This window comes from Plecotus auritus (genome assembly GCF_963455305.1).
Source record: "Plecotus auritus genome assembly, chromosome: 2".
Taxonomy (NCBI): domain Eukaryota; kingdom Metazoa; phylum Chordata; class Mammalia; order Chiroptera; family Vespertilionidae; genus Plecotus; species Plecotus auritus.
Genome location: NC_137771.1, coordinates 73808645 through 73823165, shown reverse-complemented (window position 1 = coordinate 73823165; position 14521 = coordinate 73808645). Strand labels below are relative to the sequence as shown.

General features: G+C 40.2%; 1 protein-coding gene across 12 annotated transcripts in view; it reads right to left on the bottom strand.

Annotated features, from left to right (window-relative positions):
• The window catches only part of CCDC18 (coiled-coil domain containing 18), a 125278-nt gene that overhangs the window by 105812 nt on the left and 4945 nt on the right, over positions 1 to 14521 (bottom strand). For 11 of the 12 annotated variants that reach the window (XM_080658144.1, XM_080658133.1, XM_080658142.1 and 8 more), the window contains 2 exons: positions 2957 to 3118; positions 1610 to 1716 (listed from right to left, as the gene is read on the bottom strand). In XM_080658144.1, the coding sequence (XP_080514270.1) occupies positions 1610 to 1716; positions 2957 to 3118 (269 nt within the window). Of the gene's footprint in view, positions 1 to 620; positions 696 to 1609; positions 1717 to 2956; positions 3119 to 14521 lie in introns of those variants that run through there. The other variant, XM_080658135.1, reaches the window with a different exon arrangement.

Sequence of the window (14521 nt, the reverse complement as noted above, 5' to 3'; positions counted from 1 at the left end):
TAGTAATATTAAAATATTTCTTCTAATTAATTTCCTTTCAATGTGCATGAATCAGTGCCAGGCCACTAGTTACAAAATAAAAGCAGTAGCTTTCCCATATACTATCAGTAAACAAAACAAGAACAAATTCACAACCAAAAATATACAATACCTAGGACTAAACATAATATATGAGTTACAAAGAAATTTTAAAATTTCTAATGGTCATGAAAGACAACTTTAGCGTACATCTGAATCATCTATAGGACATGTTACAACATAAAACTGTGCCCTGGTTGCGTGGTTCAGTTGGTTGGAGCATTGTCCCATACACCAAAAAGGTTTCAGGTTTAATTCCCTATCAGGGAACATACCTAAGTTGAGAGTTCAGTCCCTGGTTGGGGCACGTGTGGGAGGCAACCCATCGATGTTTCTCTCTCTATATCTCTCCCTCTCCATTCCTCTCTCTCTAAAATCAATAAAAGCAGCATGTCCTCGGGTGAGGATTAATAAATACACAAATAAAGATGACTTATCCTCATATTAAAAAACAACAACAGCCCTAACAGGTTTGGCTCAGTGGATAGAGCGTCGGCCTGTCAACAAGGGTCCCAGGTTTGATTCCAGTCAAGGGCATGTACCTTGGTTACGGGTAATTCCCCAGTAGGAGGTGTGCAGGAGGCAGCTGATCGATGTTTCTCTCTCATCGATGTTTCTAACTCTCTGTAAAAAAATCAATAAAATACATTTAAAAACAACAACAACTAAACATAAGATTGCTAGGTCCCACCTCTCACAGTTTGTGATTCAGTAAGTATGCGATAGGACCTGATATTTGTATTTCTAACAAGTTCCCAAATAATGCTAATACTGCTGGTTCCAGAACTACACTTTAAGAATCACTAAAATAATGTGCTATTTAGTATGTATATATTTCTTATTTCAAAGCAGAAGAGAAAAAATTATAAATTGCCTGATTCCATATATTTTCTTTCTTGAACTCCAATGAAGAGATAGAGAAAAGGCATATTTATCATTTAACATTTAGGAGTTTTAGCAAGGAATAAAAGAATACTTCCATCAAATTATATACACAGCTATGTAAGGCAAGAAATGAACAAGTTAATATTTAATAAAAGCATATAAATAAGTATCTCAGCCTAGATCTAGTCTTTTTTTTTTTTAGTCCCCATTACTGCATGAATCCTGAAGCCAAGAGGAGCTATGATGTACTTAACACAGATTCAACACATTCTAACATAGTCCATAGTCCAGCACAGATTTTTCCGGGCAGATGACAAGATTTAACATGATATATAAAAAAGCAGAAGTAGGAAATAAAAATTTTTTGTTGTTGTTAATCCTTACGCGAGGATATTTTTCCATTAATTTTTAGAGAAAGTGGAAGGGAAAGGGAGAGACAGAGAAGCATTGATGTTACAGAGACACATTGATTGGTTGCTTCCTGCACTCGCCCCAACTACGGCCGGGATGGAGCCTGCAACGGAGGTATGTGCCCTTGATCGCAATCAAACCCGAGACCCTTCAGTCTGTGAGCCAACACTCTATCCACTGAGCCAAACCCGCTAGGGCAGAATAAAAATTTTAAAGCTATAAATAGTATACTTACCTCAAAACTTTATCTTGGGCTGAAACTTCTGCTTCCAAATTTATAATCTGTTCTTCTAAGATTGGCACATTGGCTGCCTGTTGTTGAGCAGATTCAAGCATGGAGACCTAAAACAAACAAACAAAGTAGTTCTAGATGGTGGAACTCAGTGATCTTTCTCATTCTTTTTTTCCATTTTTAAAGTTTTCTTTAAAAATAAAAGTTTTCAACAAAGAGAATGTATTGCCCTGGCTAGTGTCACTAAGTGGTTAGAGTGTTAGCCCAGATCGTGGGTTTGATTCCCAGTCAAGGGCATGTACCTGGGTTTCAGGTTGATCCCAGCCCCAGTACAGGTATGTGCCAGAGGCAACCAATCAATGTGTCTCTCTCACATCGATGTGTCTCTCTGTCTCTCTCTGTCTCTCTCTCTCTCCTCCCTTCCCTTCCTCACTTCCACTCTCTAAAAAAATCAATGGAAAAAAATATCCTCAGGTAAGCACTAACAACAACAAAAGAGAAGGTATTACTTTAACAAGTAAGAAGAGCCCTAGCCGGTTTGGCTCAGTGGACAGAGCGCCCGCCTGCAGAGTGAAGGGTCCCAGGTTCAATTCCGGCCAAGGGCACAGGCCCAGGTTGTGGGCTCAATCCCCAGGGGGGCCATGCAGGAGGCAGCTGATCAATGATTCTCTCTTATCGTTGTTGTTTCTATCTCTCTCTCCCTCTCCCTTCCCCTCTGAAATCAATAAAGAAATAAAAAAATAAACAAGAAGATAAATAAGCTATATTTCCTTAAAGAAATAAAAACACACAAATTTGTAATCTTAAGATTTTAAGCTTGCTCTCCCTCTCAGGAGCACAGCCAAGCCTTTCCCCTACCCCTCTTCTTCCCCCACAGGCATGCATCTCCTAAACTCTAAGGGACCCCTAAGAGGCTTGCAACCAGGGTAGAAATGGGCAGCAGCAGTTTGTCCCAGGCAAACCCCCTAAACCTGTCTCCACGGCCCCCTTTTCTCTGACTTCTTAGTGAGCCAAAGCAGCCCAACCTAGCTTATTTCACTATGTAGTCCTTCCGTTAGCCTAGGCCCTTTGTTTCATTTTTCCCAGCTTAATAAATGTCCTCTAAAATAAAACTTAAAAAAAGATTTAAAGAAGCTCTGACTTATCTAAATGCACAGATTATACAAGTTTCTCTGAATCATTTTCAGATACTCAATTCATATAAAATTGGTTCCATATATATTGATACTATATTATAATAAAAATTATTCATAACACATTAAAGCAATACAAGAATATTTTTCCAAATATAAATCTTCATGTAATTATAATGATTTTCTGTTAGCATAGTCACCATTTTAAGAAACATACTTTTGCTCTTGACTGTGTTAATTCAAAGTGGACAGATTCTATCTTAGTCATTAAAGAATGATTCTGTGAGACCAAACAGGCATTCTGTTGTCTAAGTTTATTAAGTTTCTCTCGAAGACTTTTCATCTCCTGATCCATAGCGTTAGAAGATGAAAAAGATATCTGAAAAATCAAAAAAGAACAATCTTTTATTATTTCATGAAGCATTACATGTTATTAATGGGAAATAATGAATAATTATCTATAAAATAACTAAGTAGCTCAGAAAATGAATTAAGATATTTAGTGAGTGTTGGTAAGGAGCTGTGGAACAATCAGTTCCCTCTCCATCACTGCTGGAGGACATGTGCATAAACAAGTACAACTTGGAACTTTGGAAAAGTTCTTGGTATTATCCACTAAGGCTAAATATGCTAAGATTTGACAGTTTTACTCTGGGTATAAATCTGACAGAAACTTTTATATTTTTGCACCTGAAGATATAAAAATATTCATAGCTACATTGTCCATAAGAGACAAGTGAAAGAACCCAAATGTTCCCCAACAATAAAATGAATATTGAATAAACTGCATACATATTTCTATTACACTTTTGAATATATATTTTATAATAAATTATTTTAATTTTCATAAGGGTTAAGATTTTCAAAACCTGATTTAATTATTATTATTACTTTAAAGCTATTTTTGAAAGGGCACAAGCATTTTAATTTATTATTATTTTTTAATACATTTTTATTGATTTCAGAGAGGAAGGGAGAGGGAGATAGAAACATCAATGATGAGAGAGAATCATTGATCAGCTGCCTCCTGCACGCCCCCTACTGGGGATTGAGACTGCAACCCAGGCATGTGCCCTTGACTGGAATCGAACCCGGGACCCTTCAGTCCACAGGGCTGATGCTCTATCCACCGAGCCAAACCAGCTAGGGCCTGATTTAATTATTTTTAATAACATATTATACAATTCAAAAGTGAAAACTATGGAAAAGAAAAAGCACACACCTAAGTCTCATTCCCACTTTAGTAGTTACATAACCAATGTTTTAATAAATTTTTAACACCACTCATACATCAAAAAATATGAAACAGCTTACATAGGAATTATTAATTAACTTATAATTTAAGTAAACCTAGCCTTCAGGTGTTTTCACATGCATATACAAGCAATACAAATTATCCATGCAAAAAAACTACATACTATATACAGCCAGCCCTTCATATCTGCTGATTCTGCATCTACAGATTCAACCAACCACAGATATTTGAAGGCCACCATCTTGATTCCAAGTTCCCTACACGTAATGCCCCCGTGAAGCCACAGAAACTGTCCCTCCTACAGAACAAGAGTTGCCACAGCACCAGGTTCAGACAGGGTCTGGAACAGAAACTGACAATGATGAATCAGTACCAGAGCTTGAGGAACAAGATTCCATACAGGCAACCATACAACAAGCCCAGCTGGCAGCAGCACCTGCTGAAATCAGTGAAGAACCAGTCAGGAAGGAAAAGAGAGCCAGAGTGAAAAGAAAAGAAGGCACGGAAGTCTATGTCCAAACTGGGTCTTGGACATAGGTTACAGGGGTTATTAGGAACAATATCCGGAAATCTAAGAAAATCCTTTGTCATCATAAAACCAGATGTCATCCTTTTTGGAGAGATTTCAGAGGAATGGTGGCATGAGAGTGCACCTTTTCCTCTCCCCCTAAAATTTCAATAAGTTAACCAACTATAATGCAACAAAGAAATCCCTGCTCAATACAGACACATGTCTGAGAGACCAGCACACTGAAACACCTAAACGTGGGCAACTGGGAACAAACGGAGAGATGAGAAGGGAGGAAAATGCAGATGGCCTGTAGACACAGTCCTGTAGCTAGGAGCTCCTGGCTCAGCTGGCAGAGAGAGGAGAGAAAGCCTGTGGTAGCAAGCAGGTGCTTCCTTTGGTCAGAAGGAACAGAAAGCTGTAGGGGCAGTCAATCAAGGTAAGCAGACTGGAGCAAACAGTGACTGAGCTAGCAGACGCCTGTCAGAGCACAAGGTTCTGCCAGGCGGCTCTCCACTGTCTGGCTGAGCGGTGGTGTTTCAGACAAAGAAACAAAGCCACAGAGCCCTGCCTCTGCCATTTGGATTCCCAAAACTCACTTCCCATTGCCCATGGAGTCGGGTCCAGGAGCATATTATATGTAAAGCAACAGCTGTTGCGGTTGAACCACTGTTTCCCACTGTGATTGATCCATGGGAGGGATACTTGGGGTAGGACCCTCAGAGATCAGGGGTCTTCATTACGGTGAGGGCAAAAAAAACCCCACCCTCAAGCAGCGTGGCTGTACTGTCTTACAGAAGCTGTGGAGATTCAAGACTTGGAGAACACAGAGGCGGTGGGGGGGTGGGGGAGGATCTTGTGATTCAGCGCCATCTACTGGAAATTAGTAGAAAGACCTCTTCAGAGATAAATGCATAAGCAAAGGAGGACAGCAAATACTATGAGAACCACAGTAACAAGGATGACCAGAAAGAAAATGAAAAATCCCCAGAAAGCAAGCTGGGGCACATGGAAATATGTGATAAAAAATGGCATATTTCAGGATTGCAGTTCTGAAAATACTCAATGAGATGCAAAAAAAATACTGACAGGTAATTCAGCACACTCAGAAAACAAATCAAGGGGAAAAAATGAGTATTTTACCAAGGAAATAAAATTTTATAAAATAACCAATCAGAAATCCTGAAAATGAAGCATGCAATTAAAGATATTAAGAGTAAACTACTGAACATAGGTAATATAATCAAGGAGATAGAGGAAAGAACTAGTGATATTGAAGATAGTAATCAAGAAATGATGCAGAGGGAAGAAGAGAGAGACCTGAGAATAAAGAAAAATGAAAGAGTTCTATGAAACCTATCTGATTCCATCAGAAAAAAAGCAATATTAGAATTATAGGGATTGTAGAGGAGGAATACAGGGAGCATGGAATGGAGAGTCTATTAAAACAGTGGATGAGAGAGAGGTAAATTCTCTAATCCAAGAGGCAAACAGAACACCTAGTTACCTCTCCAAGGCACTTGGTAGTGAAGCTGTCAAAAATTAATGACAAAAAGAAAAAAATTAATGACAAAGAAAAAATTCTCAAAGCAGCCAGGGAAAAGAAAGAAGTAATCTACAAAGGAAAACCAATCAGAATTTAATCCCATTTCTCACCAGAAACTCTACAAGCCAGAAGAGAGTGGAACCAAATATTCAAATGTCTGAAAAAGAGAAATTACCAGCCACCAATAATATATACAGCAAAATTATCCTTTAAATATTTAGGAGAAATACTGACGTTCCCAGACATACAGAAGCTGAGGGATTTTATCACCAGAAAACCTCCATTGCAGGAAATATTCAAGGGATTTATCTACCTGAAACAAAAAACATAAGGTCACAACACTACAAGTAAGATCACAAAAAAAACTTACAGCATAAACAGGGATAATCTGTGACAACAAAACATAAAAGGAGGGGAGAAAGGTCTGAATTAGCAAAGGAAGACGAAGATCAAATACACTCAAAAGAAAAAAAAATGTGGTATATATGCAACTTCATTTTTTACAAACCTAATGGTAACCACACACAAAAATCCCCAAACCAGGACATAGAGCTTAAAAAAGAAGAAACAGAGGAAAGATGTATAGAATACCACCAAACAAAAACAACAGACAGAAACATAAAGGAAAGGAACCAATGGAAGCCCAGAGCTACCAGAAAACAAAAGATTAAATGGCTATAGGAAATCCTCATACATCAAGAATTACCCTAAATGTATATGGTCTGAATTCACCAATAAAGAGGCACAGAGTAGCAGAGTGTATAAAAAAACAAAACCCAATCAATGCTGCCTATAATAGACATATCTAAGATGTAAAGACAAAGGTAGATTCAAAGTAAAAGGGTGGAAAATGATTCTCCAAGCAAACCACATCCACAGAAAAGCAGGTCTATCCATACATATATCTGACAAAATAGATTTCAAGATAACAAAGATGGTAAGAGACAAAGATGGACACTTTATAATGATAAAGGGAACACTACATCAACAAAGCATAACACTTCTTAACATATATGCACCAACCAAGGAGCACTGCAATATATAAAACAACCACTAGACCAAATGGACATAATTGACATTTATAGAACCTTTCATTCCAGAATATCAGATTATACATTCTTCTCTAGTGTACATGGAACATTCTCAAGGATGGACCATATGTTGGGTCACAAAGCTGGCATCAACCAATTCAAGAAGATTGAAATTATACTAAGCATATTCTCTGACCACGATGCCTTGAAATTAGAAATCAACTGCAAAAATGAAGTAAAAAACCACACAAATACATGAAGATTAAACAACATACTACTAAAAAATGACAGGGCCAAAGAATAAATAAAAGATGAGATCAAAAGATATATAGAGACAAATGAGAATGACAATACAACATATCAAAACCTCTGGGATACAGAGAAAGCAGTAATAAGAGGGAAGTTTATATCATTACAGACCTATCTCAAGAAACAAGAGGGGAGAAACCAAGATGGTGGCATAGGTAAGCACCTAAACTGCTGCCCCGCACAACAACTTCAAAACTACAGCTAAAAGATAGAGCGGACACCATCCAGAACCACAGGAAAGCTGGCTGAGTGGAAATTCTACAACTAGAAGGAAAGAGGAAAGCTCACGGAGAAGAAGCGGCAAAGAGCTGAGGTACAGAGACACGCGCACGCAGAGAGGAAGGGCGGCGGAGTGCCTGGCTGGCTTTCTCTGGCGGGAGTGGGAAAGAAGCCCCCAACTGCACTGAACCCCAGTTCCGACTGCACTGAACCTCAGTTCCGGGCGAAACCCTGTGGACCCATGCTCATACAGGGGGAGTTTGGACTGTCAGGTAGAGAGAAAGGCACTCGGAGACTCGGAGACTCAGGGGAGCCACGGCGACAGGGGTCTGGAGGCGCGAGTGCACACAAAGACTGACTGCGGAGGTTACCACAGGCTATCCCTAGCGGAAGGGAGTCGGAAGCTCCTGACTGCACTGAACCCCAGTTCCAACTGCACTGAACCGCAGTTCCGGGCAAGCCCCTGGGGACCCACACTCTTAACGGGGGAAATCTGGACTGTAAGGCGAAAACTCGGGAACCGCGGAAGGCAGAGGTCTGGAGACTCGCACGCAAGGGCAGGGCTGACGGGAAGCCAAGACTGTCTGCTCCGCCCTGAGACTCCACCCCGAAACTCCACCCCTTCCAAGTTAAGTACAGAGGCTTTTGCAATCTGGCAAGGCTAATCCTATAAGGCTGTCTCCAGCACCGAAAATCTCCCAGTGTAGACATAGCTGATCCTCACAGCCAACTGGCCTGCAGGTCAATTCCTCCCAGTGATACCAGCAACAATCAAGACTTAACTACAACAAGGCTGTACACACAGTACACAAAGGGGTGCACCAATAGTGTCCACCTCAGGTTAACTGGGGAGGCCGACCCACTGGGCCATATAGGAAACCTAGCACACAAAGCTACCCTACCAACTCAGGGAAGCAGTGAAAAATGGGGAGACGAAGATACAGATCACAAACGAAAGAAATGGAGGAAAACAAATGACTGGATATAGAATTCAAAACCACGGTTATAAGGCTCTTCAAGAATATCCTAGAAAAGGCCAATAAATATAACGAGACCCTCGAAGATATGAAAAAGGACCAACTAGAAATTAAACATACACTGACTGAAATAAAAAATATTATACAGAGACCCAACAGCAGACTAGAGGAACACAAGAATCAAGTCAAAGATTTGAAATACAAAGAAGCAAAAAACAACCGGAAAAGCAAAAAAAAAGAAAAAAGAATTCAAAAAGTTGAAGATAGTGTAAGAAGCCTCTGGGACAACTTCAAGCGTACCAACATCAGAATTATGGGGGTGCCAGAACACGAGAGAGAGCAAGATACTGAAAACCTATTGGAAGAAATAATGACTGAAAACTTCCCCCACCTGGTGAAAGAAATAGACTTACAAGTCCAGGAAGCGCACAGAACCCCAAACAAAAGGAATCCAAAGAGGACCACACCAAGACACATCATAATTAAAATGCCAAGAGCAAAAGACAAAGAGAGAATATTAAAAGCAGCAAGAGAAAAACAGTTAATTACCTACAAGGGAGCACCCATACGATTGTCAGCTGATTTCTTAACAGAAACTATGCAGGCCAGACGGGAGTGGCAAGAAATATTCAAAGTGATGAACAGCAAGAACCTACAACCAAGACTACTCTACCCAGCAAAGCTATTATTCAGAATGGAAGGTCAGATAAAGAGCTTCACAGATAAGAAAAAGCTAAAGGAGTTCATCACCACCAAACCAGTATTATATGAAATGCTGAAAGGTATTCTTTAAGAAGAGGAAGAAGAAAAAAGTAAAGATAAAAATTATGAACAACAAATACATATCTATCAACAAGTGAACCTAAAAATCAAGTGAATAAAAAATCTGAGGAACAGAATAAACTGGTGAATATAATAGAATCAGGGGCATAGAAAGGGAGTGGACTGATAATTATCAGGGGGAAAGGGGTATGGGGTGTGCAAGAAGAGACTGGACGAAAATCATACACCTATGGATGAGGACAGTGTGGGGGGAGGTAAGGGCAAAGGGTGGTGTGGGAACCAGGTGGAGGGGAGCTATGGGGGGAAAAAGGAGAAACAATTGTAATAATCTGAACAATAAAGATTTATTAAATTTTAAAAAAATTAAAAAAAAGAAACAAGAGAAATCCCAATAAACAACCTAACATCACATTTTAAAGTACTACGTAGAAAAAGAACAAAAGCAACCCAAAGTCAGCAGAAGAAAGGAAACAGAAAACTTAGAGCAGAATTAAATGAAATAGAGAAAGACTCTACCAAAAAAAAAAAAATCAATAAAGCAAAGGGCTGGTTCTTTGAAAAGATTGATAAAATTGACAAACCCCTGGCTAGATTCACTAAGGAAAAAAGGGAAAAGACCCATATAAACAAAATCAGAAATGAGAGAAAAATTACCACAGATATCACAGATACAGAAAGGATCATACTTTCAAAATATTATGGAAGACTATATACTACCAAATTCAATAACCTAGAAGAAATGGATAAGTTCCTAGAAATATATAACCTTCCTAGACTAAATCATGAAGTATTGGAAAATCTAGACTGTTCAGCAGTGAGGAGATTGAAACAACCATCAAAAACTTCCCAAAACCAAAAGTCCAGGCTTCACCAGTGAATTCTACCAAACATTCAAAGAGGATTTAAAACCTATCCTATCAAACTCTTCCAGAAAATTGAAGAAGAGGCAATGCTTCCTAACATATTCTATGAGTCCAATATAACCCTGATACCAAAACCTAGCAAAGATAACACAAAAAAAAAACTACAGACCGATATCTCTAATGAATACAGATGCAAAAATCCTAACCAAAATACTAGCAAATAGAATACAACAGTATATCCAAAAAATAATACATCATGATCAAGAGGGGTTCATTGCTGGGGCACAAACAAGGATGGTCCAACATGTGCAAATCAATCAACGTAATACACCACATTAACAAAAGAAAGGATAAAAATCATATGATCTTATCAACAGATGCAGAAAAAGCATTTGATAAGATACAACATCCATTTATGATTAAAACACTCAATAAAATAAGAATAGAAGGAAAGTACCTTAACGTAATGAAGGCTATATATGATAAACCCTCAGCTAATATCATACTCGATAGTGTAAAACTGAAAGCTTTTCCTAAGATCAGGAACAAGACAAAGATATCCACTCTCACAACTCTTTTTCAACACTAGAAGCCCAATGCATGAATTCGTGCACGGGTGGGGTCCCTTGGCCTGGCCAGCAATCAGGGCCAATGGGGGCGGGTGGCAGCCAGCCGGGGGGAGGGGCCGCAGGAGGTTGGTCCGCTGGGGGAAGGACCATGGGAGGTTGGCTGGCCGGGGGAAGGGACCGCGGGAGGTTGGCCAGCCACGGGAGGTTGGCCAGCCGCAGGAGGTTGGCTGTGGGAGTGCACTGACCACCAGGGGGCAGTTCCTGCATTGAGCATCTGCCCCCTGGTGGTCAGTGTGCGTCATAGCGACCGGTCAACCAGTCATTCGGTCACTTAGGCTTTTATATATATATAGATAGTGCTGGAAGTCCTAGCCAGAGAAATAAGGAAAGAAAAAGAAATAAAAAGCATCCAAATAGGAAAGGAAGAAGTCAAACTGTCACTTTTTGCAGACGACATGATTCCATATATAGAAAACCTTAAAGATTCCACCAAAAAACTATTAGAAACAATAAACAAATATAGTCAAGTTGCAGGATACAAAATCAATGTGCAAAAATCCATTGCCGCCCTGACCGGTTTGACTCAGTGGATAGAGCATCGGCCTATGGACTGAAAGGTCCCAGGTTCGATTCCTGTCAAGGGCATGTACCTTGGTTGCGGGCACATCCCCAGTAGGGGGTGTGCAGGAGGCAGCTGATCGATGTTTCTCTCTCATCGGTGTTTCTAACTCTCTATCTCTCTCCCTTCATCTCTGTAAAAAAGCAAGAAAAAATATTTTTAAAAAAAATCCACTGCCTTCCTGTATACTAACAACAAAACTTCAGAAAAAGAAGTGAAAAAAAAACAATTCCTTTTGCAATTGCAACCAAAAGAATAAAATACCTAGGAATAAACTTAACAAAAAACGTGAAAGACCTATATACTGAAAATTACAAAGCTTTATTAAAAGAGATTGAAAAGACACAACAAAATGGAAAAATATCCTGTGTTCATGGATTGGAAGAACCAACAAATTTAAAAAAGCCATATTACCCAAAGCAATATACAGATTTAATGCAATCCCCATCAAAATCCCAATTTCATTTTTAAAATAAATAGAACGAGAAATCATCACATTTATGTGGAACCACAAAAAGCTCCAAATAGCTAAAGCAATCCTGAGAAAAAAGAACAAAGCTGGAGGTATCACACTACCAGACTCCAAATTATACTATAGACTACAATAACCAAAACAGCATGGTATTGGCAGAGAAACAAACACACAGATCAATGGAATCAAATAGAGAGTCCAGCTATACAACCACTTTCTATGGACAGATAATTTTTGACAAAAGAGCCAGAAACACATAATGGAGGTATTCAAAGTTCAAGATGAAGCTGTCTCAAACATTCAAGAAAACAGACTCCCAACTGTAGAAGAGGGGAGTGAAGAGGAAGAGGTTGGTTAATAAGTATAGAAGTTAGAAGTTAAGGACATGGAATTGGTCATGTCACAAGCAAATGTGTCAAGAGCAAAGGCAGTACGAGACCTGAAGAACAGTAATGAAATTGTAAATACTATTATGGAATTAACAATGTAATTATCTAAAAAGGAGGACTGTTTTTAGTGTTTTGAAAGAGTTACTGCAGCTTGGTTTGTTTTTTTTTTAAATATATTTTATTGATATTTTACAGAGAGGAAGGGAGAGGGATAGAGAGCTAGAAACATCGATGAGAGAGAAACATCGATCAGCTGCCTCCTGCACACCTCCCACCAGGGATGTGCCCGCAACCAATGTACATGCCCTTGACCGGAATCGAACCCGGGACCCTTGAGTCCACAGGCCGACGCTCTATCCACTGAGCCAAACCGGTTTCGGCACTGCAGTTTGGTTTGAACTTTGTACCATTTCATTAATAAAATTATGGTTTCTTGTGGGGAAAAAATATTTGGGAAAAAAAGTTACTTGGTTGCTAACATGTACTATGTAATTAGGCCTTAATGTTTGTATTTGTACTAAACATGTACAGGGTTTTTTGGTCATTATTCCCTAAACAATACAATATAACAAGTATTTACACAGCATTTACATTGTATTATGTGTTATAAGTAATTTAGAGGTGATTTAAAATATATGGGAGGATATGCATAGGTTATAAGTAACTCTATACAATCTATACTAATAAAAGGATAATATGCTAATCAGACCGGACATCTTCTGGACATCCTTCTGGACAAAGCCATGGTGGCGAGGCTGAGGCAGAGGCAGTTAGGGGTGATCAGGCCAGCAGGGGAGAGCAGTTAGGGGCGATCAGACCAGCAGGAGAGAACAGTTAGGACGATCAGGCTGGCTGGGCAGATCAATTAGGGGCAATCAGGCAGGAGGCAGAAGTGCTTAGGGGAGATCAAGTAGGCAGGGGAGCAGTTAGGGGCATCAGACAAGCAGGCAGAGTGGTTAGGGGCAATCAGGCAGGCAGGCGAGCAGTTAGGAGCCAGAGGTCCCAGATTGTGAGAGATATGTCCAACTGCCAGTTTAGGCCTGATCCCACCAGCAGTCGGACATCCCCTGAGGGGGTCCCGGATTGGAGAGGGTGAAGGCGGGGCTGAGGGGACCCCCCCTACACATGAATTTTGTGCACTGGGCGTCTAGTCTATATAATAAAAGCCTAAGCAACCATTACGGCGGAATGACCAGTCGCTATGATGTGCACTGACCAGCAGGGGGCAGATGCTCAATGCAGGAGCTGCCCCTGGTGATCAGTGCGCTCCCACAGGGGGTGCGCTGCTCAGCCAGAAGCCGGGCTCATGGCTGGCGAGTGCAGCGGCGGTGGCAGGAGCCTTTCCTGCCTCTGCAGCAGTGCTAAGTAAGGAGCAGCTAGCCGAGCAGTAAGGAGCAGCGAGCAGGCAGGCGGTAAGGAACGAGGGGTCCCGGACTGCGAGAGGGATGTCCGTGTGCTGGCTTAGGCCCATTCCTGGCGGGGAGCGGGCCTAAGCCAGCAGGTGGACATCCCCCAAGGGGTCCCAGACTGCGAGAAGGCACAGGCCAGGCTGAGGAAACCTCCCCCCCAACCAGTGCACGCATTTCGTGCACCGGGCCTCTAGTTTTATATAAGGTACATGAACATCTGTGGATTTTGGTATCTGCAGGAGATCCTGGAACCAGTCCCACAAGGATTCCAAGAGATAACTGTATACTGTTCTGAACTTAGCATTTTTTGCTTAAAATATCCTGACAATCTCTCTAAAATCAACTCAGTGAGAAGTTCTTGTATTTTTGTTTCATCAGCTGCAGTGTCCATTGCATGTTTATTCAACCAATCCCCTATTACTGGACAGCTGAGAACTATTTCTAATCTGTTAAGACAAATAATGCCTCAGTTTGTACTTATGTAAGTGTACCTGTAGGATAATTTTCTAGAAATGGGACTTACCAATCAAGGGTAAACACATTTGTGATTTTGGCAAACATTACCAAATGCCTCTTCATAGGGGCTGAATGATTTTGTATTCCTACCAGCAATGTATAAAAGTATTTTACCAACAAAATAGTATCAAACATCTGGATGTTTAATAATCTGTTAGGTAAGAATTGGTACTTAAGTAGAGTTTCATTATTAATTTCTCTTATTATGAGTGGGACTGAACATCTTTTCATTTGTTTGGAGATCATACTAATTTCCTTTCCTATACATGTCTTTTGACTATTTTTCTATTGGGTTGTTGATCTTTTCTTCTTTTTAG